This window comes from Megalobrama amblycephala, linkage group LG4, assembly GCF_018812025.1.
Source record: "Megalobrama amblycephala isolate DHTTF-2021 linkage group LG4, ASM1881202v1, whole genome shotgun sequence".
NCBI lineage: Eukaryota > Metazoa > Chordata > Actinopteri > Cypriniformes > Xenocyprididae > Megalobrama > Megalobrama amblycephala.
The window spans coordinates 7,267,153-7,293,426 of NC_063047.1; the positions used below are offsets into that span (position 1 = coordinate 7,267,153).

Sequence of the window (26,274 nt, forward strand, 5' to 3'; positions counted from 1 at the left end):
TATTTAAATCATCTCATTTATTTATATCTTTTGAACACATTTGCTTAAGTCAGGGAATACACAGAGCATGTTTGAGAACAGAGCAATAACAAGAGTAAGAATCATCAGAAATCAAAGAGAACATTATCTTATACAGAAAAAACAAAACTAACAGAGGGCTACTGTGAGAAAACTCAACTTCAGAGAAACTATCCAGTACTGTTTCCAATCATAGAAATGATATGACAAGTGGAATGGAAACAGTCCTGTGCTTAAAGACGGATGGCGTTGTTGGTGCAGGTGGAAATACTCTGGATCTCTGTTATCTACTGAGCTGTATTAAGTTAGTCATAAAAGACTGATAAAAGTCAAAAACAATCCACTATTTGATTGGCCATTCAGGTTTGGTGAGCATCCGCAAAGCACAAACAGCAGAACTATGTCAATGCTGATACAAATTAGCTTAAAGTGATTTTGTAAAACCCATGCATATTGAGCTAATATTGCAAGTGCTTCTCTGAAGTCAAGCAGTCTCATACTAATGAGTAATCTTATAGTCGTTAATAGAAATATCAGTCACCCTGCATTGACAACAATGAGCTTAATACAAAAGCATGCCGTAGAAATATCACCATTTCCATAATCTTAATATCATCGACATTTCGTAGCTATTGTCTTCGTCATTTACACTGCCATTGTCAGCATCATTTTGGGACAAAAATATTATATATATATATATATATATATATATATATATATATATATATATATATATATATATATATATATATGTATGCACTTAACAAAGCTGGTAAAACAGATAAGAGAAAGTTTTAGGTAAACCAGCATTCAATAGAAAAAATGAAATCAAAAAGAGAAATAACACCAAACCTAGTGTTCAAGTGAATGTCATGCAAAGAAATTCCAGCTGAAATGCAAGTAAACTGCAGTTTCAGTACTGTATGTCCTGTTTTAATAGTGATGTGCACTTTCACTCATTAACATGTTTATTTCGTTGCTAAACACAGAGAATAGTACACTTTTTACATGCTGTTTTATTATTAATATTTTTTTTTTTTTGTTATTTTGTCTTTTTTTAAGGGAGTGGACTGGCGTGAAACTTATATAAACACAGGTGAAGTCTTGCATGAGATAATGCATCCAAGAATGAGACGCAACTGTAACAGAAGCAGAACACCGGAGCACAAACACACATACACATGCCTCACAGGGGTCGCTTTGTTTGAAAGTATTTTGATTGGATTTGAAAAATTTTCTGTTTTTATCTTTGATTCAATTACTTTCAACAAAATAACAAAACAAAAAAAAAGATCAGTAGTCATCACTGATATGATGTGGCTCAAAGATAGTGAGTTTAAACATGAAACAAAGTGTGCAACGCACACAAACTTAAGAAGCAATTGTGATAATATGATCAAATAAATAAATACAACCCGAGGACACAATATAAGGTCAATAAAATAGTCACATGACCAGGTGATGATGTCACGCTGACACGTCTGTTCACCATGATTACAAGCCTTCAAAAGTAGACTGAAACCAGCGTAAAGTTGCACAAGGTGTGACGTACACTTCATAAATTATTTCTTACCATCTTCTAAAATATAAAACTATTGCTGCTGATTTCGCCTATGAACCTTCACATAATTCTTCAAAAGGTCTTCACACACCTTGCACTTTGCCCATCCAAAAGCAAAAGCCTCTCCTTAAAAGTCTTGCACACCAATGACAATATATATATATATATATATAAATTCTCAAAAATAGATTGAGTAATATTGATAATAGTCAACACCATATGTTGAAAAAAATATAAATGTTGAAAGAGCAAAAAAAAAAAAGAAGAAAAACAACTCAAAAGAGCAGAAGTATGTAACTCTGTATTCTAAAAACTACCAAAATCTTCAGCTTTTACCAAATTACTTGAACCAGCTGCTTTTTAATGGCCTCCAATAACTCTAAACCTACACTACTAGCATAGAGACAATAACCGCTTTGCAAACAAACTCCTCTAATGATGTCATTGGACGTCCATATCTTTCCATAGTCTTAGAAAACACATGAATGAGGAGGTCATCTGGTTTGCCTATGACATTGGCATGTTCAGCTGAGGTATGGCTTTTATTCAGGTCGGTCCACCTGTACAGGTGCTTTTTTAATACCGCTGGTTCAGCTAAAGAAATAATGAAAAAAAAATAAAAAATCTAAAAATCGCAAGACTAACATCTAATACTAACGTTGCAATTTAATGTCACGGGTTACATATAAAGCACGATTGTGGCTTTCCAAAAACCAGGAATTGTTCTTTCAATATAAACTGAAATCTGTTGAATTATTTCAAATCTGTGTTAATAATGCGAGAAATAACAACTAAAGCTGGAAGACCCCGGACGTCACGTCGTTCTTGATGAGGCTCTGGTAGGATCTGCCCCAAAACAGTTACACATACCAACATATGTCCACTTACGTTTGCACACACATGGACAGACGTATCGGTTGGATGTGAATCACACTGAGAAGCCTGTACATAAACACCGACCATTATTCCTCCATATCACCACGGAAATGGCCGCTATGGATATACTGAAAAATTCATGCTCTCCAAAAAATGTTTGGAAAAGAAAAGTCTTACATAAATTAAAAATCATTGGCATTCAGAACATGAATGGTATAAGTGACATGTACAATTGCTTTTGTATTTAATACTAATAACAACAGTAAGAACAATAATAATAATAATAATAATAATAACAATAATATTGAAAATCTACACTGTAATTGAGGACAGCGATTCAGTGTAACATTATTCACACTGGAAAGGTGCGACGGAAAGCGTGGTGTTTCACAGACGACTCTCTGAGGCCTTATTAATCCGTACTAATCAAAGACTGTCCAACTCCACACAGCACATGTGCACAACAAGGGGAGTCTCTGCACGGGTGTAAAGATACAGGGAGGGTGTCTGGGAGGGAGGGAGGGGGTAAAGTTGAAGGTAAGACAGAAGACAATGCACAAAAGTGATTGGCAGGTGAGGTGATTGACAGGTGAGGGGGCGGGGCCCAGTGTGGGAGGGTCAGGCACTGCAGACTCACAGCCACCCAGCACTGAGCTCGCTTTCCATCCTCCCGCTCTCCAACTTCCCCCCTCCCTCACTCTCTCTTTAACTCTTGCACTCTCCATTTCTGGCTGGACACTCATTAGATGCGGCTACAATGAGCTCAACCTGAGGGGAAAAAAAATATTGTTAACTGTGTCTTTACTTTGTACAACAACAAAATTTGCTCAAGATCATTCAATGTATTTGCATTTGAGATATTCATTCAAAACTACAACTATAGATTTTTTCCTGATGGGGCAAGTTGTCAAATGTGCTTAATTAATTTTGGGGTGGTTTCCTGGACAGGGTTTAAATTGAGACAGGAGTAGGCCTTAATCTGGAATAGTTAATCATGGCTTAAAATGGCTTTCTGAAACAGATTGAGTACAGATTACTAACACCTGGACTATGAAGTCTTGAAATAAAATAAACAAGATTCATTTAAAACCAACTGTGCTAATCTGAATTAGCCAAAATTTCCTATAAAACATGGAATGAACAAGGATAAGCTTAAAATTGACAAAACCATGGAAAACAATGGCAGAAAAAAAAACAATTTTTTTTTTTACTGAACAAGAGAAAATGGGGGTTACAAACGTAACTGTGGTTCTATGACTAAGTGGATAAGTGTAGCTCTCTCATAATACCGGAAGACTCTGGCGGTCTTCCACTTAGCCATAGAACCACAATTACATTTTGTAACCAGCGTTCTATTTCCTTTCGCTCCAGACCTCCAGAGGCAGTGCTGACAGCACTAGTGGAAGACGAATACCTGCGCAGTCACAAGGGATCTCCCTGCGAAGCATCCGGGCAGGCAGAAAGCACTGCAGCACATACTGCTGGCAAGGGAGTTACATTCAATCTGTAAAAATGTAAAAAATGTACATGATGAAGCCCAGGTTGCTGTTGCACAAATTTCAGAGAGAGAAACCCCTTTGAACGCTGCCCAAGATGTTGCCGACGACGAATAGAGGAGGGAACAGACTTTCCTGCAGACTCATATGCATGTAGAATAACCTGCGTCACCCAGTGTGCCAGTCTCTGTTTAGAAAATGCAGCACCTCTGCGCATTTCAATAAAACAAACAATTGGTCCGTCTTTTGCAAGGCTGCTGTCTTATCAATGTCAGTCCTCAAGGACCTAACTATGGAGACATAGCTCCAAACGTACAACCTTCCATTTAGATGAATACAATTTACATGTAGATGCAGCATGCACATTTAAAACAGTGTCCCTGACCCTCTGTGAACACTCCAAGAGAGGCCCGGTGGGCCCAGAGGCCACACCCACGGCTTCAACCTTTCTGGATGTGGGTGCCAAACTCTCCCTTCTAACTGCCTCAATAGGTCTGGTCTGTTCGGCTGACGACAAGATTAATACAGAAAGAAGTGTCTGAAACCACGGCCTTGCAGGCCAATGAGGAGCCACTAACAGTAGACAGTGCCCGCAGTCGTGTGCCCGACACAGAGCCTTCCAAATCAGTGGTAATAGGGGAAAAGCATATCGTCGCTGTCCGATGAAAAACACGTATGTCCATTTTGCCGATTTTGAGATTTTTCGACGGATTGAATGTCCAGGTTCATTTCCGTATACAGTATGCTTCACATATCTAAATGGCCAATGAAAAGTTGTGAAATCATGTCATCTGATTTTCACGTATATCCATTTGGTGTCAAAGCTGTCAATCACGCCGCGTATCTCCCGCCCTTTGGAAGCATCTCGCCGGTCTCGTGAAGTTTCATCGAAGCTCAGCACTGGATAGCCGAATAACACTGTGAGGTTACATTGCCAAATAAACATAGCCTGGTGAGACAATGACTTTCCTTTATCGAGGTAAACGTTTCCCCCCTGACGCCAGACGTACGTCTAGGAGTGACAAAATTACGGTAGGACTGTGCAAACAAAGTAACGTTATCTGTCTAGCATTACCATGTCAGTGTATTGATTCATTGTCCCTTCATAGTTTGCAAGAGACATTTAATAAATTTATAATTAATATTAAATAAACTAAGCGTATTTAATAAACTAAGACGTAGGCTATTTAATAAACTGAGCGTATTCATCTGTCAATATGAAACGCGACTTGGCCATTCTAATTAATGATCGGAAGAACGCGTATCGACCACCGTTACTGTAAAATATGCACGTATGTCCATTTAAACTCAATTTTGGTCAAATGTGGATTATATCATTACACTGGCAAGAATATGGTTACATGTAAAGATGCCGTACCAAGTATGACAACGCTACATTCAACTGCTTTTGAAATACGGTGTTTTTTTCACTTCCTGAAAAGTAACCGTTTTGGACATACGTGAGTTTCATAGGGCAGCGACGATATAGGATCATGTCCGGCCAGTCATGGGCTAACACATCCAGACCCAGAGATCCTGGTTCGTCCATCAGAGAAAACCAACGAGGACAGTGGGACGTGTGACTGTCTGCAAACACATCCAGAGATCCTGGTTCGTCCATCAGAGAAAACCAACAAGGACAGTGGGACGTGTGACTGTCTGCAAACACATCCACCGCAGCGGTCCCATACGTTCTCCATATCATCTGCACGATGTCTGAATGTAGACCCTGTGACACCCTGCTAGGAGAGAGAGCATCTGCAGCATGATTGAGTCGACCTGGTAGATATGCTGCCCAGATGGAAAGTAGATTGGTCTGTGCCCAAATGAGTAGATTGTGAGCTACCCGAAGCGCACTCTGTGACCTCCTGCCTCCCTGATGATTGATATAAAAAATGGCCACTCTGTTGTCCGTGCGCACCAAGACATGCTTTCCAATGAGAACAGTCTGAAAAAACAAAAGGGTAAGGAACACCGTTGTCAGTTCCAAAACATTTATGTGCGCTGTGTGCATCGCCCCTCTCCAGGTGCCATTCACTCCCCCTCCTGCGCCAGACTTCCCCCCCAGCCAAGAAGACTGGCATCCGTCCTTATGACTTCCTAGCGTGCAGGTGGAGGTCCTAATGGAACTCCTGTGAGGAGAAACTGCTGCTGTGACCAAGGTGCTAGGGCTTGCATGCAGCAATGTGTGACTCTGATCTTTGTGTATTTGTTTTGTATTGGACACAGGCGTTTTTGGATGAGCCAGAATTGGAATGGCCTGAGCCACAATAACCCGAGTGGTACTACTGCTGCTGCTGCTGTGAGCTTCCCCAAGAGTCTCAAGAGAGCCACACAGCGCTGAGTGTGACCCACTCGAAGCATCTTTATGTCTCTCAGAATTGACCCTATTCTCTCTTGAGTTGGGCAAGCTGACATTGTGATAGAGTTTAGAGCAAGGCCTATGTAACTGGATGACTGTGTCGGAACAAGCTTGCATTTGTCACAGTTCACAGTGATCCCCAAAGCTGTGACGTGTTCCAGCAGGTGACAAGCTTGATCTATTACTTGCTGGGGTGATGCTGCACAGACAAGCCAGGTACGTCCAGGTATGGTAACACCCTCATGCCAGTCCTCTGGAGTGGTTCCAATGCTGCCTGGACAAACTACGAAAAAACTCTTGGTGCCAAAGCCAGGCCAAACAGAAGAACCCTGAACTGAATTATTGGACCCCCTATGGCAAATCAAAGGAACTGCCTGTGCTCTGGTGCAATCAGAATACGAAAATAGGCATCCTTCAAGTCTATACAACACATCTGTTGTGTGTAATTCTGAACAGAAGGAACTTGAGAAAACGATTGAAGTTTCTTAAATCCAAGATGGGGTGAAACCCGTTGTCTTTCTTTGTGACCAGAAAATAAATGGAAAAAAATCCCTCGGGATGAATTTAGGGAACCGACGTGTTCTATGGCACGTTTGCACAACAACACCTGAACTTTGTGCGCAAGTGCCTGTGCCTGACGTGGATCGTGAACTATAGTTTGCCTTATGCCGGTGTGAACAGGAGGTCAACAGCGAAACTGTATATGGTACCCTCTTGAAAGGGTAGTCAAGAGCCACTGATTTGTTGTTATTGATCTCCAATGATTCAATTGACTTTCCGTGAAACAGCCCACTATGGACGTGTGCATCAATGCTCCCGCAAACGATTTCCTGTAGTGGTGGTGGTGGTGGTGGGGGCGACGTTGGGGACCTGGGGGTCGGATGTGAGACTGATGACCACGTGGTTGAGTCCCGCCACGACGGGGAGGTGGAGGAGGTGGCGGAGTAGTCTGAAAATTCCGATGGTGGAAAAGTTGAGAAGATCTATAATTGGGTCTTACACCAACACTGTGAAAACGAGCACCAGAGGCTGCTAGAGGAGGCCTGGGACCTGGGGCAGTCCCCACATGATGGGAGCAAATTTCAGACACTGACACATGCCGATCCAAGGCTTCCTGTGCAGCTGGTCCAAAAATTCGACCAGGTACCAACGGAAATCTCCGCAAATTGTTCCTACATACCTCTGGCAAAGAGGACTGGGCCAACCAAACTTGCAATTGAGCTTGTACAAGAGTATGTAAGGCTGTTCCACAGTGATTGGCAATAACACCCATGGTCTGCAATGTAAGTTCAGTTAAATCTGTCACTAATGGGTCAGATGAAGTTTCTCTCAGAGAGGAGTGTAGAGCCACAAGCATGTGCGCCAAGGAATTAGAAACACGGCCAAGGCTCACTGTAGCATTGTATGCACAAGGCAGTAACTCATCAGTGCGCCTACACTCAACATTATGGCAGCGTACATTCTCACAAAGCACCTCATCAGGAGATACAATAAGCACTGCCACACTAGATTCCATAGGTGGCATGCTACCAAGTCCTACTGTCTCTGGGTCATGCATTACAGCCAGTGTGCGGGCTAAGTGATCTGGACGTGTCGCCTTTGTTGAATTTTGTAATGCAGACACCAATACAGATGTAAAGTTATTGCACTGAGGCATTGTAAATGATGTTCTCTGTGCAGATTCTAGACCCGCCAGACGAGCGGCATAATGGAGCATTCCAGACACGGGTCAGTCAGTGCCTCTCTAAGATGATCCATGCCAAGACAAGCAGGACATTGGCGATGTCCATCCATAATATCCATTACATTGGGGCACATGGAACATTGAAGTGCATCCATGTTAAATCAATACTCACCCTAAAGTCGATAAATCCAGCACACGTTAGTGATTTACACCGCGATCAGGCTTGTATACGCTCTCAGCCGAGGCAGCCAGGGCTTCCGAGTGTAAATCGTCACAGAGGCATTCAAACTTGCCGGCATCCAGCAGATTGAAGCCTCTTTCGTGATGCAATCCGTATGTCATGATCGTGGTGTGCCGTGAGATGCGTGTAAGTCGAACAATCGGTATACTAAAGCAATGTAATCAAGACAAACAGCTCGCAATTAGCAGAAAGCTGCACAAAATATTGTCACGTTCGATTCAACAAGTTAGAATGATAAAGAGATCGAGGTGACGTGCTAAGGGGTTATTATAGTTCAAGGCACGTCACGAGTCACGAGGTGACAACTTTGTCATTCGATACTCGGTCAAGTGGAGGAGTTTTCCACTAGTGCTTTCAGCACTGCCTCTAGTGGTCTGGAGTGAAAGGAAATAGAACCCCTTTAAAGCAAATAGCAAAAGAAAACTGCACACATCAGCTGTGGAATCAAAGAAAAGGAATGCCTGGAAATCTATTTGTAATTAATTCAATGCAAATGAATGAACATCTACAAGAACAATACAACAACTTAAGGTAAGAACCATCAGCTTTATTACCTTACTGTTTTGTGAAATCTGTGGGTTCTCATTACAGTAGTTATTCGATACAGATGAAGTGAAAGAATAAAAATGGGGAAAAGAGAGGTTTAAGACTGGCGGAGGACCTGCAAATAAAGTTACTCCAGGACTAAACTGAGGCCTACATATATATATTTATATATTTATATTTATATATATTTATTAATTTAGTCCTGGAAGAGCATTGATCTTCCTCCAGGGACTCAACCTGTGAATTATTTAATTCTTATTATTTTTAATTGCTGAAAAGGCATTAAATAACAATTTAAAATATTGTATTTAAAATAATTGTGGCTAAATAAAAAAGAGATGTAAAATAGCATTTCATATTTCAAAACTGGGAATTTTTCTCAAATTAATGTCAAAAACAGCAGGTAGTCATTGTGTGTTAAATGTAGCCAAGACTTTAAGATATGTACCTATACAGAAAGGAACTTTCAAAAATGGACCTACTCTAAGAAAATTTTACTTGAATAAAAAGAGAGACAACTAGCCCCGATAACTCTATTACACTACTGTTCAAAAGCTTGGGGCCAGTAAGATTTTTTTTTAACGTTTTTGAAAGAAGTCTCTCAGGCACGCCAAGGCCGCACTTATTTGATCATAAATACAGAGAAAAAAAGTAATATTGTGAAATATTATTACCATTTGAAAGAACTGTTTTGTGTTTTCTGTTTTCAGTGTAATTTTAAAATGACATTTATTCCTGCGATGGCAAAGCTGAATTTTCAGCAGCCATTCCTCCAGTCTTCATTGTCACATGATCCTCCAGAAATGATTCTAATGTGATGATTTGCTGCTCAAGAAACATTTCTAATTATTAGCACAGTTGAAAATAGTTGTTAATTAATATTTTTGTAATATTTTTGTGAAAGCCAGGATAATTGTTTTTCAAGATTCTTTGTTGAACAGAAAGTTCAAAAGAATAGCATTTATTTGAAATATAATTTTTTGTAACAATTTTTTGTGACAGTAACATTGTTTACTGTCACTTTTGATCTTTCTGACCCCAAATTCTGAAGAGTAGTGTACAAAATGTAGTTATTTAAAGGCACAGGGAGCATTTGTTAAAGTCTCTACCATTAAACAACATTACATAAGTCTATACGATGAGGATGTACCTTCACTGTAGAGGGGCGGCCGGAGCTCCCGAACAGTGGAAATGGACATTCTGCCATTTGGAGTCACGGCGATGCCACACCCTCGTCTCTTCTGATTGGCTGCTGCGCGGCCGGCCCTGCCCATCCACGTATTGCGTGAGACGGATGTAGGCAATGCAGGCGGCCTCTTCTCCAATCAGGTGCACGTGAGGGTTGAGGATGGTGGTGTGGATGGGCTTACTGTTTTTAGACAGCACTGTGACAGAGCAAAAAATGGCCACACTTTAGAACATACTGTACATCAGTGGTTCTCAACTGGGGTACGCGTACCTCTGGGGGTACATGAGGTGACAAAAGTGGGCATGTGAACAAAATGCTGAGTAGTTCATTTAATTCTACCATACCTTAAAATAATATTAAAATATTGCATGCAGATTGCATGCAGAGTCTGTTGCCTTACATCGTGCTAAATTACTGCTGTTCTCAACAATGCACCTTTGTAAAAGTGGGGATTTAGCACTTACTCTCATGTAGAACAAACATAGACACAGATAGTGGATTGACATTGATTTATTTAAGACTAATATTTTCTTCGATACAAAAACATACCTTGTGTGAGTTCTTGTATTTAATGTTGATAACGAGCAAGAATGTAATTGTTCCCAAATATCCACGACTGCAAACGTGACATTATTATACAACAGGTCAAAAAAACAAAACGTACATTTTAAACACAGTAGGCTAGGCCTACTGTCATTATTTACTCTATTTTGCACACATTGTGTTTTGCACACAATCATTCACAGCCACTTGCTTCAGGGGGTACTCCACTCTAAAAAAATTGAGAACCACAGCTGTACATCATGACCAACAGGGTAAAAGCGAACAGCAATACAACTCAACTTACAGTTCTCAAAGTAAAATCTGTGGAAGTCCATCCCCTCCACCAGGTTTCCCAAGGCCTCAGGTTCAAAGCAGGTGAGTCCAGGGTCGCAGATTTTCCTGAAAGGAATTAGAATAGTCTCAGTGCCATATTATCTTGTATTTACTGTCAATTGTGGCTAAATAAAACTAAAAACAGACCTCACAGACAAGCAACTTACGCATAGGCTTCAAAGTCGCCATTGTTGATGGCCTCAATAAGCTGTTCTGTGATTTTGATTATCTCCTGTTTGCGTGCTGTAGGAGGAGGAAGTCAAGTGTGAGGAGCCAACTTCTTAAAATTTTCTCGGATGAGCATTATTTGTCTTTTAAAACACACCGACATATATTTATATATATTCAACAGGTTTATTCTAATTCATTCAGCACACAAGCTGCTGTATTAAACAAGGCAGAAGCACGCAAATAAAACAACAGGTTGTCTGAACATACACCCAAACAGATTTTAGCCACCAACACTACATGCTTCCACACACACACACACACACACACACACACACACACACACACACACACACACACACACACACACACACACACACACACACACACACACACACACACACACACACCATTTCCTTTCCAGCTCTGTTAGTCACAGGACTAAAACAACTAAATACCACAGCTCAAATAACTGAAGGTTAAAATAACACTCAATCACTACAGGTACGATTAAAAGACTCTCCATAAGACATGTTTACATCTGGTATTAAGATCAGTCTCAGATGGTCAGATCACAATTTATCAAGGGGTTTGTTTAGATGATTTAAATATGTAGTATTTTTTGGATTTACATATTTTGCATATGATAAAAAGTATATGTGGAAAAAAACGTTTCCAAGTTTTAAATGCAAAAAAGCAAAAATTTGTTATTTTTACTATAAATCAATCAATCAATATATTATATATAAAGTAAATTAAATTAAACATGCATATATATAAAATATTATATATATATCAAATTAAATATTATATTATTATATATTAAATATGCACTACAGTTCAAAAGTTTGGTGTCAGTAAGATTTAAAAATAATAATAATAATAATAATAATACTTTTATTCAGAAAGGATGCATTAAATTGACCAAAAGTGATAGGAAAGACATTTACAATGTTACAAAAAATATATTTCAAATAAAATTGTTCTTTTGAACTTTCTATTCAAAGATTCCACAAAAAAAATAATACACAACACAACTGTTTTCAAAATTGATAATAAGAAATGTTTCACCAAATCAGCATATTAGAATGATTTCTGATTATATTATATTATATTTTAAAATGGAAAAGTTTTTTTTTTTTTTTTTTTTTTTACAATTTTACTGTATCAAATAAATGCAGGCTTTAAAGCCATGAGACTTCTTTCAAAAACATTTTTAACAAATTTTACCAACCCCAAACTTCTAAACAGTGGTGTTTAAATAATCGTTTCTATTAATCTGTTATTTTAATAAAATCAACCCCATTGAGAAACTTTTTCTTTTGACTTTTTTGTGCTTTATCAACACGAAGTAACACTAATGAGAGACTTTCCCTTTCATGATGCAAAAGTGCCCACAGATGACGCATTTGAGACCCATGTTATTGCCCAGGTGTACACGGTGATGTGATCGAATGACCAGAGAAAGCCACACTGTGTGCATGTTAGTCCACTAGCATCACTGCTGCCTTTTTACACTCCCAGGAAATTAAAAACTCGTGCTGTTGTGCCAGTAATGCCAGCACAGACACTGACACCACATACTCACAATGTGCTGACGGCAGGGGGCTTGAGGATGGTTGGGCAGGGGAAGGGAAGGGGTGTGATGGGGCAGATACTGGGGCAGTAAGGGGTCTGCTGGCTGCTGATGCCTCAGCGTCTGTCTGGGGGGCTGTAGGTCTGCGCACGCTGCTCACTAGGTCAGTCAAACGTGACACTGGAGTTTGGCGATGCATTATTGCCAAAGGCAGATGACAGAAAAAGAACATGCATAAACAGCTAGTTGCTAGAAAACACGATGATTCAAAAATACATTGAGTGGCATGTTTGTAATCAAGATGCACTCAGCAACTTCACTTTGTACAACCCGTCTCCATACTGGTCCATCAGGGACTTACTCTGTGTGGGAATGTTGGGGGTCTGGGGAGTGGAGGGGGCAGAAACTACAGCTGGAGTGATAGTGCTTCCCCCCTCACCATCAGACGTGGGCACAGAGCCCCGACGAACCACACCCAGTAGATCAGTGAACTTAGTGGCAGCTGTGAGCCCAGACAGAGCAGGACAAAAATAACAGAGTGGAGATGAGCTTAGAAGAGGAGCGTAACAGGAATAGGAGTCCTTTGTGTAGTCGCATTAAAGGAACTTTTCACCCAAAATTAAAATCTATTTCATCATTTACACACCCTTATGTCATTTCAAACATTCAATCATTTTTGGGTATGATATCAGAGCTGCAGTAGAAGCAAGAATTTCAGTGATTAATGACTTAAATGTTAGTCTTTCCCTCACACAAATCTTAAAACATAAATGATTATATGGACTGACTGTATGATACTTTTATTGTGCTTTTTAAAATCTTTTTGGAGCAAGGATGCATTAAATTGATCAAAAGAGACAGTAAAGGTGTTTATCATGTTACAAAAGATTTCTATATCAAATAAACTCTTTTGTATTGTCTATTCATCACTGAATCCTGATAAAGTCTAACTGTTTTCCACAAAGACAATAAGCAACACAACTGTTTTCAATATAATAATGTTGAATAATAATAAGAAATGTCTCTTGAGCATTAAATTAGCACATTAGATTGTATCTGTATCTCTATATTAATATATATTTTTTTGTGTTTTACAGAATAAAGAAAGCTTGGAACAACACAAGGGTGAGGTGAGTAAATGATGACAGAATAAAAATAATTTTTTTTTAACTATCCCTTTAAATAAATCCAGAGAAACCACTTGAAACTGGTTAAACAATCAGGACACAAAAAACGGCTTAAAAAGATTAGGTTTAATTAAAAAAAATGAAGTATCACATTTACCAATGAGAACAGAAAGTAATAGTCACCCATTAGTACCAGTGAGAATTATGACCATAATAATATTCATTTAATGGCATTAATTTAATTATTTATACATTTTAGTGCTGATGTGTATCAGACACATGCACAAGGAGATGATGGGAAAGTGGGTGATGTCACTGCAGTCAGAGGGCACTTACTGAAGAGAGCGGGGGAGGGGCCTGGAGGTGTGTGGGCGGAGTCAGGCTGGGTGCTGGGGTTTGACTTAACTGAACTGTTATCTACAGCCTTTCCTGTGACACGCCCCCCAAACAACGCACAGAGATACATGAGAGACAGAAAGCATGGGTCAAATTGATATCAATAAGGTTTTTGTAGCCATTCCTAAATCCATTGCCAGAGGTGCCAGATGCCTTGAGAGATTATGTAAAAATTATGTAAAAAAAATAACAACGGCATTAATGAGCACCCTCTCATGGTACGCACAGTGCGTACAGCCATACGACTGCAGGCGCCACTGCCTTCATGTCACGTGTTACTTCAGTGTACAAAACAGACAAATGAAATGCAATGCAAAAAATTATTTCTGAGACACTCAAGAACCAAAAACTATTTCTTAAGTTCTAACAGCTATTTTCTGCAGTACATGAAAACTGCTTGTATTTCTATGAATAGAAATTAAACGAAACAAAGACTGAGCAAAAGATGACAACCCAAACTTAATCAAACAGTACACTGAATTATAATGAATCCGAATACAATTAAACACAACAAAACAGACCAAACTTTCATAAAATCTAATCAATATACTGCATGATTAAAAGTAAACAGCATGAGGACCATAAAAAGCATGCTACCAGGTTGCAGATATCAAGATGTTGCTTCAAAATGCATATTCAAAGTTTGAAAATACTTATTTACAGTCAACTGTTATTCGAACAGATAATATTTACAGTCAAGCTAGCATAGATGTTATAAAGCTAACCTCTCACAGCTGCGCTATAATTCATCACTCAACTATTGCAGCCAGATATTTCCCAACACTACCTAGAAGTAACACACACACATACACACACACCCTTCTCACCGTCTCTTTTGTGTGATCTCGAAAACAAGACATCACGCTCCTGTCATGCACGCTGTCTGCCCAGAAATTTGGCGGCAAGTTTTCTCCTCATACGCACACTCACACACATGCTCTGAAATAGCCAGGGTCTCTGTTTCCCACTGTGGCTAATTATAGCACAAGGTGCCCTTGCCTTGTTCTAGGGCAGAGAAAGCTGACACAGACGCTGAAAGTAGGAGTGACACCAACCCAGAAGTGAGCATTGAAAGAGCTCAGTCTAAAACTTTTCACTAGATTTCTCAGTTTAACATTAATGGACCATGAAGTGAATCTAAAATGTTTAGACTTTTGTTCATCCTCTACATGCACAACCATTTAAAAGTTTGTGGTCAGTAAGATTTTGATGTTTTTGAGAGAAGTCTCTTATGCTCACCAAGGCTGCATTTATTTGATCAAAAATACAGTAAAGTATCAATATTGTAAAATAGTATAACAATATAAAATAACTGTTTTCTATTTTAATATATTTTAAAATGTTATTTATTCCTTTGATGGCAAAGCTTAATTTTTTAACATTCAAGACTTCAGTCTTCAGTAGCTATGTTTCACATAAAACAAACACTGGATGAAAACACCAAGACATTGGTCTCAGACTCAATTCATGGAGGGCCACAGCTTAGCACAGTTTAGCTGCAACCCTAATCAAACACACCTGATCCAGCTAATCAAGGTCTTCATGATTACTAGAAACTTCCAAGCAGTGAATTGGAAGCTGGTTGGAGCTAAACTCTGCAGGGCTGTGGCCCTCCAGGAACTGAGTTTGAGAACACTGCACCAAGATGTGTATAAATTCTAAAAATGTGCATTAAAAAAACCTTACAATATGCACTCAATTGAGGCGGATACATTTTTTATCCAATAAGACATGCGTATAAACTATGATGGAAACACATTTACTGAATAAATCCCTCGATGCACAACAAAAAAACACAAGTGACTTTGCCTCACCAGTGGATTTGACTTTTAACTGGACTAACCAGCGGATCAGTTTCATTGCAAAACATCTCAAATGTTGTTTTAATTATTCTGAAATGCCAATTACAGATATTTTATGCCAATTTCCGAGGAAGTGACGATTTTGTTCTCTTGAACACATGGGATGGAAACGCTGCTTTATTTGCAAATATTTTATGTGATATTCCAAATTTGCGTACAAAGTTAAATTTGCAACTTTGAATGGATGGAAATACAGCTAGTGTCACACGATCCTTCAGAAATTATTCTAATATGCCGATTTGCTTTTCATGAAACACTTATTATTATTATTATCAATGTGGTAATATTTTCGTGGAAACTAATTCAGAGGTTTTTAAAGAATAGAACGTTCAAAAGATTTGAAATATAATTTTCTTGTTACATTGTAAATGTCTTTACTGTTATTTTAGATCATTTTAATGAATCTAAAATCTTTTAATGAAAAAAAAAAATCTTACTGACCCCAAACTTTTGTATGGTAGTGTAAATCTGATTTGTTTCTCAAATCTGATCTTTAGAACTGACAGTTTGCACTGTAATTATGCAAAATCTGATTTTGTTCAGTCGTTAATATCACTATCTACACTGGTTGCCATAGCAATGACTTCATGGGATAGTTCAACCAAAAATGAATATTCTGTAACTATTTACTCACCCAAACTGTCTTTTCAAACTATGACTTTCCTTGTATGGACAAAAACAGTTAAACCATCCTTCAAAATCTTTGTGTGTGTGTCTGTTTTTTTTTTTTTTTGCAGAAGAAAGTCAGTCATACAGTTCTGACACAACATGAAAGTGAGTAAATAATTGCAGACTTTTTGGGTGAACTATGCCTTTCAAATCAGCACAGTGCGAAAAGACACAAGAAAGCAGATGTCATTGTGGAAAGACGACATGGAAAGCCTGAATGTACTGAACAAAAATCAGATTTTAAACTACGAATTATATGATTTTTGCTGTTCAAACTAAAAACATCTAAACCAACTTTTGCTGCCTTTCTGAACAAAACCATCAAACCCTTTGCTGAAGAGTTGCGGTGTGTGTTGCACCATACAAATGTTGATTGTTGGGTCTTACCTTTCATTTCCTCGTCCTCCACTGTGGCATTACTGCTGTCCGACGACTCCTGTGATATTCAGACACAGAGCACAGATCAGTTTGGCAATATATTAACATTTTTCTGAAAGAACGAGTGCCAACGTCCTCATTCTCATTACCAAACACACACCATAAATGAACATGTAAGCTGCAGTACTCTGGGGAATCACACGCACAATTAACCAATAAATGATGCATGTCAATGTCAGCACGACTGTTAGAAAAGGCTTGTTATATTTGTTATAATCCTACTCACGTACAGGGATATTAAACACAGGCCACACCTCCACTGGGAATAAACGTTATGAACTCAATACTCTTTCCTAATTTCATAACATCCTGTGCTGCGCTAAAAAGAACAATCCTGCAAACGCTTCCATGGTCAGCATGGGTATGAGGAAGAGACAGCAATATAAAACAATATATTCTTGGCCTCCAGCAGTCTTCTTTGCTGAATACTGAATGCACTTTCATGTGAATTCATGTTCATTTAGTTAAATATGATTTGAACGGTCTTACTAAACAGCCTCAGATTGTTTGGTTAAAAAAAAAAAAAGTATGGATATGAAAAGGGAAGTCCAATCTTTAATGGTCTTTAATGGTCTACTTTTATTAAAGGAAGAAGGCACTCGAGGTCATGCAGTCAAGGCTGAAGGGTGCAACAACACTTTGCAGCAGCAAGTATTTACACACTACTGCACATTCTCTTGTACCTTATTGCTCAATTGAATAGGAATAGGAAATGAGGAGTAGGAGGGCATGGTCACCCGAGAAACGGGACCATGCACCTGTCACAGCGTAACCGTGGCGATCACCAAGGACACTGGCTCCTGCTGTAAATAGGCCATCAGTATGTGGGGCGATATTATTAGGTGCTCCTGAAAAGACTTTTGTTCTCTCATTCCATCATCTACGCTGCACTACAGACCTTGTTACACCTTTACAAAGAAAGCAGCAAATGTGGAGAAGTGGACAGCTTCCCACGCACAGCTCAGAATAAGCCCAATTCAGAATTCACACAGCAACCACTGGCAGAACAACCCGGCCCAGATTTAGACTTTACTACTGCCACCTGGGAAAGTCAAAGTGCTGGTATGGGCTATGGGGGGCATGTGACATCGCTGTTTTCAGTGCTATTTGCTTCTACATCAACTTGCCTCTGAAAAATCTGTACATTTGAAGTCTTTCTGCAAATAACAGTACATACATTTGTGACCTTGGACCACAAAACCAGTCATAAGTCACACGGGTATATTTGTAGCAATAGCCAACAATACATTGTATGGGTCAAAATTATTGATTTTTCTTTTATGCCAAAAGTCATTAGGATATTAAGTAAAGATCATGTTCCATGAAGATATTTTGTAAATTTCCTACCGTAAATATAACAAAAACGTATTTTTGCGAGTGTATTTTATGCATTGCTAAGGATTTAATCTGGACAACTTTAAAGGTGATTTTCTCAATATTTTGATTTTTTTGCAGCCTCAGATTCCAGATTTTCAAATATTTGTATCTCGGCCAAATATATCCTATCCTAACAAACCATACATCAATGGAAAGATTATTTATTCAGCTTTCAAATTATGTATAAATCTTATTTTCCAAAAAATTGACCCTTATGACTGGTTTTGTGGTCCAGGGTCACATTTAATATAACCTCAGCACAATATTTTCTTTGCTTTTGGAACAAATCTTTAACATTTACAGTGATAGTTACATTGATAGTGCGGCAGCTAAATTTTTTTAAATAAGTAATTGTTATTCTTTTCTTAGCACAAACATGCCTTTTTCTGTTTTATTTAAGAGATGCTTGCGAATAAAATTACTAATGTATTGTAATCAACAGGCACAATTCGTAGCGAATTCACTTCACGGTATAAAATAATGACTTAAAAATAAAAAAATGAATAATAATAATGATAATATATATATATATATATATATATATATATATATATATATACACATTTTATTTTTTTAAATTAATTGTATAATTTCTCTACCAATAACGGTACAAAACGCATTTTTAAAAAAATGACTTTTTGACAAAAATGTATTTTTTTTACTGTTAAGGGGGCTTGTTTCTCAAGTTGCACTTTCAATGTCCACCACAAGAGGTCTCTACGTCACACAGTCTGAAGCACAGAGACCTGAGACAGCAGGTTTAATATTCTTATCATGACATAGATTTCCAACTGTTGCTCTTCTGCCTCATACTGCAAACATCTGATGTGTCAAGAGTCATTTCCCATCATCACGATCATTAATAAAAATCACTGTTAAACAGACAGCTCATTTATTTTAAAACAACCGCAATAGCACAGTTCAATACAGTTCAATATGACATGCGTTTCATTAGAGGGACACGCATACTCATTTACATGGTATGTTTAGTTCAAATTTGCTAGTAATACGTTATTGAAACAATTACATAAAGTACAAGCGCAAGTACACATTAAACTTCAAAAAGGTCACGCATGCAGCCAACAGGCACGCGCTCAGATGATGTCATAGTCTGTAGACACATTAGCAGAAATGCATTGTGGGGATGCAGATCAAACACAGGACGGATGGTGGGAAGGAAAGATGGTGGTGGTGGGGTACCTTAATCCCATCCACTGCATTATGGATGACAGTGGTCTGTGCCTCCTACAGAGCGACAGGGGAGGAGGGGGTAGAAAAACATGAGGAGAAAAAAGAACAAGAGAGAGAGAGAGAGATAGACCGTGTGTGGGAGGATGGGTGTTTGTGATTGCCAACCCAGTAAAAATTAACAAACAAAACATGCACGAAAACCACCATAGGTTCAACAACAGAGAGCTTCTGTCTTCATAAAACAAATTACTGCACATGTTAAGCTATAATATTTCAAAACCACTAACTTCGAAGTCACAAAATTATCAACACATCACTTTATCACTGAAAGTGAAACTGTGATTTTGACAGAACTACTGCGGATCCTATCACAGCTACTAAAAACATGTTTATTTTATGTCTCCTTAGCGTACTTGTCAACCCCGGAAACCTGCTAGCTAGACGCACATCAAAGCGCATAAATCTGTAATGCCCAATTCTCTCTTGCAGGAAGTAACATTCCCTCACTGTCCAATCAGCAGCCTGCGGTCCCCATCATTATGAGGTATTCATTGCCATGACAACCGTTGCCCCGTGCAACAGGCAGAAGTTGCATGCTAAGGTTACTATGAACACAGAATCTATAAGAAGCTGCAAATGCTAACAAACATTTTTTTTTATTTAATTCACTAAGAAAACTGTTAATTCATATGCACATCGCTTATTGCCTTACAACATATATGAAGTTGTAATGGTGTCTCTGATTTAAACTTTAGCAGCAAAAACAGTGTTAGCGTTGGTACTGTCTTTTTCAAACTAATATTTTATCTTCAAACTCAGTAGTTTATCTGTCATCATTAAATGTTAATTTTTCAAAATATTAAAACATTTTAGTCAAATATTAAATATATAAAATATATTTGAATGAATGAAATATAGATGAATATTGGTGTATATTACTATGCATCGTTAAACTGAAATAAATGAAAAAGATTAAATATAATCTTCCTTCATTCAGTGAAAAATTGTCTAAAATATATATTGTACAGTATAAAAACAATATTATTATTATTATTATGATTAATAATGATCTTTTTAGTTCTTATATTTAACATTTCGAATGTCCTTGGTTGTTTCGTTAAAATAATGGCTAAAAAAATACAAATATCACCTAGGCCTGCATAACTGTACAGTTAATAGTAAAGCTGGAGGGGAAGCCATGAAATAAAGCACTAAGGCTAAAGTCTTTACAGACCATAAACACCTCCTCACTTCACTTCAAGGTTGAGTAACTATATCTGCACCATAAAACATGACACACACACACACACACACACACACACACACACACACACACACACACACACACAGGTTTGTTTTTGTGAATTGTGGGGACATTCCATAGGCGTAAATGTTTTTATACTGTACAAACCATATTTTCTATCCCCCTACACTACCCCTACCCCTAAACCTACCCACCACAGAAAACTGTACACATTTTTACTTTCTCAAAAAAACTCATTCTGTATGATTTATAAGCCTTTTGAAAAATGGGGACATGGGGTAAAGTCCTCATAAGTCACCCTCTCCTTGTAATACCTATGCCATACCCATGTCATTAAACAAATTTGTGTCCTGATATGTCACAAAAACGTGCACACACACTGGCAGCATTAAAGGGCAACTGTGAGGGATCCTAAAATATTTTGATGTATTGGGCCATGTGTTGCAATAGCTGTATACTGTATGTTGGAACGCATGTCATGTTTTCATTAGGAGCTTCCTTCTTCAATGCTCAGGGTTCACTCTAAAACCTATTTACTGAGCTTTTACAAACCACAAAAATCTACAAAATTCTCCTCAGAACATAGACTATTTATTTCACTTAAGCATGTCATTAAACATGAAATAATCACATCACCCATTTACCCACAACCCTCGCATAATGACATACTGTTTTATTAAGTTTCCTGCCAGCTCCACGCAATAAACAACCTTCATCATCCATAGATCAAAGCAGACACTGAAAGGCAAAGTGGCATTATGTAATCAAATAAACAACCCCATAAATGCATGCTTAGAGAGTATAGTAATATATCAGAGTGACAGAGCACAACTGGATAAACAGAGCTTAACTGGGTAAATGGACAGATACGTAAAACATACAGGACTGAGTCTACAAAAATTACACTTAATTGCTGGGTCACTTAAAAACTTGCATCTTGATCTCAAAGCACATTCAGTCCATTTGAACTAGAAAGAATCTGCTATGGAATAGTGCGATGCCTTTAAGTGGTCATGAACTGCATTTTTTTTATAACATTCTCTAAGGTCCACTTATAATTTTTTCAAGATTTTTACATAAAAAAATCCTAATTTATAAGAAATAAGCTTTTTTCCATCCTGTTTTTGACCTGGTCCTCCAACCTGTCCTTTTGATAACCATGCCTCGTTCAACAACGCCCACTGCTATGATTGGGTTTTGCATTTTAAAATAAACTTTATTTGTGTAAACGGAATTATGAATGAATGTACCATCGTTTGTCACACTGTCGTTCTTATAGACTATTCAGTTCATCCTTTTCGATAAAAAGAAATTGTCATTTGCAGTGCCGTGTTTTAAATAAAATGAAATATGTTGTAATGTCTTACTGATGACAAAACAGAAGATGTCGCTCACTGAAGCTTTTATTCCGGATTACAGTGAATGGCTTTGATCAAAACAATAACAAAAGTAGTGTTCTCTACGTACTTTCTTCCATATCTGGGAATCCCTTGCAATAACCCCATAAATGCTGAAGCAAAGGAAAGAAAAGCAAATCACAACTATCACAAGTATTCAGTTTATATAATGTAATTGGCAGGCACTTAGCAGGCCATTTAGAATGTTACAAAAACTTCTATTTCAAATAAATGCTGTTCTTTGAACTTTCTGAGATGCACATGCACACATGGGAACTGCACTGCTCAGTACTGTTAACATTCAACTCAACTGACATCAACACTAGGCCCAGTGGGTTTAAGCGAGGAACACGATTAAGGATCTCAGTGAACCAAACAACAGCCACTTCTCAGCACTGCAGCCAGGAAACCGTAAGAACAGTTGAAGGGCTCATTCTAAGAGCCCCAGGAGGAGCTTCTATCCTCAAAACAATCCAGATCCTAATGATGATGCTGCAAAGGGCCAAGACACTGCTCACTGACCACAGTGCAAATACAGAAATATAACACAACAATTATCACACTGTGACCTTTATCAGTGTAGTGACCCCAAAAATACAACATTTGGTCACAGAAACACTTGCAAGAATGTAATTGCATTAGATAACTAGTCATCAAACCAAATGCCATGAGTTTCAGAAAGAAAAATATATATAAATTTCACATAAAGACTTTTGTTAGGTTTCAAATTGATATACTGCTCAAAATTAATGCATATGGACAACGTTCATCATTAATGTGAATGACGTTCATCATTCATGTCAGATTGGTTCTTATTTTAAATATGTTATTTAAATGTGATTGTGGCAACAGCAGTTTTTGAGAAAAAGCAGATAGGATTTAACTGTCCCAATTAACCTGAAAATCCTACAAAGACCAAATCATATCATATATATAACACCAGTTCTTAACATTCCCTTATAACATTTTAAATTATCATTTCTATATTAGATTACTCTAATCATATTCTATATTAGTGTTTATATTATCATTTCTATCCATTTCATGTTATTACCACCTTTAAATTTCACTTTTTTTTTTTAATTGCAAAGGCGAGCAGCCAGATGAAAAAAAACAAAACACACAAGAGAACTAAAATATATTCAAAACACAATGTTCTAAAGAATGCAGGTACAGTCACAGACAGAGGGGGAAAAGGATGGAGTGGAAGAAAAGAAAAGGATTAGAGAAGTAAATACCAGTGCAGGAGAGGGGAGGTTTCCTTTGGGACTGGTGACTATGCTGTTTTTGGTGCTGTTTGTCTGGGGCTGTGCAGGGAAAAACATACGTTCAGTTAAGAAAGGGTCAGGTTAAGAAGGAATGAGGGATAGATCAGCATGCACATGTACACAATCACACTCACACATACACAAACACAAGAGGCATGGTCATTATCTGTTTTAAGGTAACTGATTGATGTAAAGCCAACTGCATATTTACACGAAAACAGCATTATTCTTTGTGACACAATGTTCTCTAGCAGTGAGAGGGAAGGGAGGGTCATTATTAAAGTCCATAAAATGCTTTTCGCCAATTAGTTTTCCTAAACTAATCCATTATACCAATTAGCCACATTACATGCAGAGGCGGATTAGCTATGGGTGTTTATTTGTATTCTGGGTCCCTCAGGCCTCACGTCTATAGCCTGCAGTGGTTCTGAGGTCGTTAACGGTCCTCTTTCCCTCACACAGCTCAGGCACTCATGCGAGAAGTGCTGTTAGTACAGTATGTGCTTATGTGCAGGAGGTATGGTCAAGAGAGATGAATGAGCAGCAGCTCACAACTACTGGACCCTCACAAACATGAAATAAACCCACATACACAAGCACAAACACGTCATAAAGTAACTTTGGCACTATGGGCACACACACACATTCAAATACATACTGTTCCTGATACTGGACCACTTGATGGCTAGCAGAATTCATTAACAATTCCCAAAAACTTATTGCAGTAGGTCATGGATCTCCATGGAAGTCCAACTTTATCCAAGTAAGTGGGGATATCATTGGGAGGGATAACCAGGAATATTATCCTCTTATGGGACCCACTCATAAGAAAAAAAAAATCCTGAGCATCAAGAATATAAGCGTCAATCCTGGAAATAAATATAATTTGGGGAATTAAGCAGATACTGTATGAAGGTTTGTTGCAGTCAAACCCATGGGATTTACACAAATAGGATCATCAGAGATTTTTAAGCAGGAACAAAACAGAGGGTGTTACTCTGCATGTTTATTCCACTGCCTACCTGTGTATGGACAGAAAGGCCTGTCCTAAACCTGCTTTGGAAAGCTCAAATACATCCGATTACCAATATGCAGAATGAGACCTAGGAGATCTGTGATGTCCATGGGAGTTGGCCAAAATCATTCAAACCAAGTAAAGAACAGCAGGAAGGAGGAACAAAGTGTTGATCAGAAAATACTATTTCCCAAGGAAGTGGGAAATATTTTCAGAGTCAAAGTGGTCTCACAAAGCCTGGCCTGACTAATCTGCAACAAGTAAAAATTAAAAAAATTCTGAGACTATCTGATTGACATGTAAAGCAACCAATCTTTGTTCATTTAGTTTTTACGTGCCATTTAGGGGCAGGTTTATCTGAAATAGTTTATATAAAACAATCAAGAGTAGATGTGTGCCCTTAAGGCCCGATCACACCAAAGATGACAACTGTAACAACAACGATAAAGGCCCCAATATACTTAGTGTTAGTTTACCCAAAAATAAAAATTCTGTCATTAATTACTCACCCTCATGTCATTCTAAACCCGTAAGACTTTCGTTCATCTTCAGAACTAAAATGAAGATCTTTTTGATGAAATCCAAGAGCTTCTGTCTCTCCATAGACTGCTACGCGACTACCACTATGACACCTCAAAAAATTCATGAAGAGATCTTAAAGGTGCCCTAGATTCAAAAATTTAATTTACCTTGGCATAGTTGAATAACAAGAGTTCAGTACATGGAAAAGACATACAGTGAGTCTCAAACTCCATTGTTTCCTCCTTCTTATATAAACCTCATTTGTTTAAAAGACCTCTGAAGAACAGGCGAATCTCAACATAACACCGACTGTTACGTAACAGTCGGGGTGTACGCCCCCAATATTTGCATATGCCAGCTCATGTTCCCAACATTATGAAAGGCATTAGACAGAACGTCTGGATGTGCACAGCTGAATCAACAGACTAGGTAAGCAAGCAAGGACAATAGCAAAAAATGGCAGATGGAGCAATAATAACTGACATGATCCATGATATCATGATATTTTTAGTGATATTTGTGAATTGTCTTTCTAAATGTTTCGTTAGCATGTTGCTAATGTACTGTTAAATGTGGTTAAAGTTACCATCGTTTATTACTGTATTCACGGAGACTGTCGCTATTTTCATTTTTAAACACTTGCAGTCTGTATAATGCATAAACACAACTTCATTCTTTATAAATCTCTCCAACAGTGTAGCATTAGCCGTTAGCCACGGAGCAGAGCCTCAAACTCATTCAGAATCAAAAGTAAACATCAAAATAAATACTGTACTTACGCGATTAGACATGCTGCATGACGAACACTTTGTAAAGATCCATTTTGAGGGTTATATTAGCTGTTTGAACTTTTTTTATGTTGTTTAAGGCAAGCGTGAGCTTTTGGGGCGTGGAGCATGAGATTTAAAGGGCCACACACCCTGAATCGGCTCATTTCTAATTATGCCCCAAAATAGGCAGTTAAAAAAAATGAATTAAAAAAAATCTATGGGGTATTTTGAGCTTAAACTTCACAGACACATTCAGGGGATACCTCAGACTTATATTACATCTTTTTAAAAAAAGTTCTAAGGCACCTTTAAAACTAATCCATTCTAAGAGCCATAATCCATAAGTCTTGGTTCTCGCATGAGTCAAGCAAACATGCTTTAGCTT

At 38.1% G+C, this 26,274-nt stretch overlaps 1 protein-coding gene across 50 annotated transcripts in view; it reads right to left on the bottom strand.

The window, feature by feature from the left end:
- The window catches only part of camk2b1 (calcium/calmodulin-dependent protein kinase (CaM kinase) II beta 1), an 81,513-nt gene continuing 55,239 nt past the window's right edge, over window positions 1-26,274 (bottom strand). For 11 of the 50 annotated variants that reach the window (XM_048187096.1, XM_048187094.1, XM_048187106.1 and 8 more), the window contains 10 exons: window positions 23,553-23,621; window positions 19,663-19,707; window positions 17,035-17,083; window positions 14,057-14,149; window positions 12,955-13,095; window positions 12,606-12,773; window positions 11,017-11,092; window positions 10,821-10,915; window positions 9,935-10,169; window positions 1-3,223 (listed from right to left, as the gene is read on the bottom strand). In XM_048187096.1, the coding sequence (XP_048043053.1) occupies window positions 9,937-10,169; window positions 10,821-10,915; window positions 11,017-11,092; window positions 12,606-12,773; window positions 12,955-13,095; window positions 14,057-14,149; window positions 17,035-17,083; window positions 19,663-19,707; window positions 23,553-23,621 (969 nt within the window). In that variant the 3' untranslated portion in view covers window positions 1-3,223; window positions 9,935-9,936. The remainder of the gene's footprint in view (window positions 3,224-9,934; window positions 10,170-10,820; window positions 10,916-11,016; window positions 11,093-12,605; window positions 12,774-12,954; window positions 13,096-14,056; window positions 14,150-17,034; window positions 17,084-19,662; window positions 19,708-23,552; window positions 23,622-26,274) is intronic. The other 39 variants (XM_048187129.1, XM_048187128.1, XM_048187139.1 and 36 more) reach the window with 8 other exon arrangements.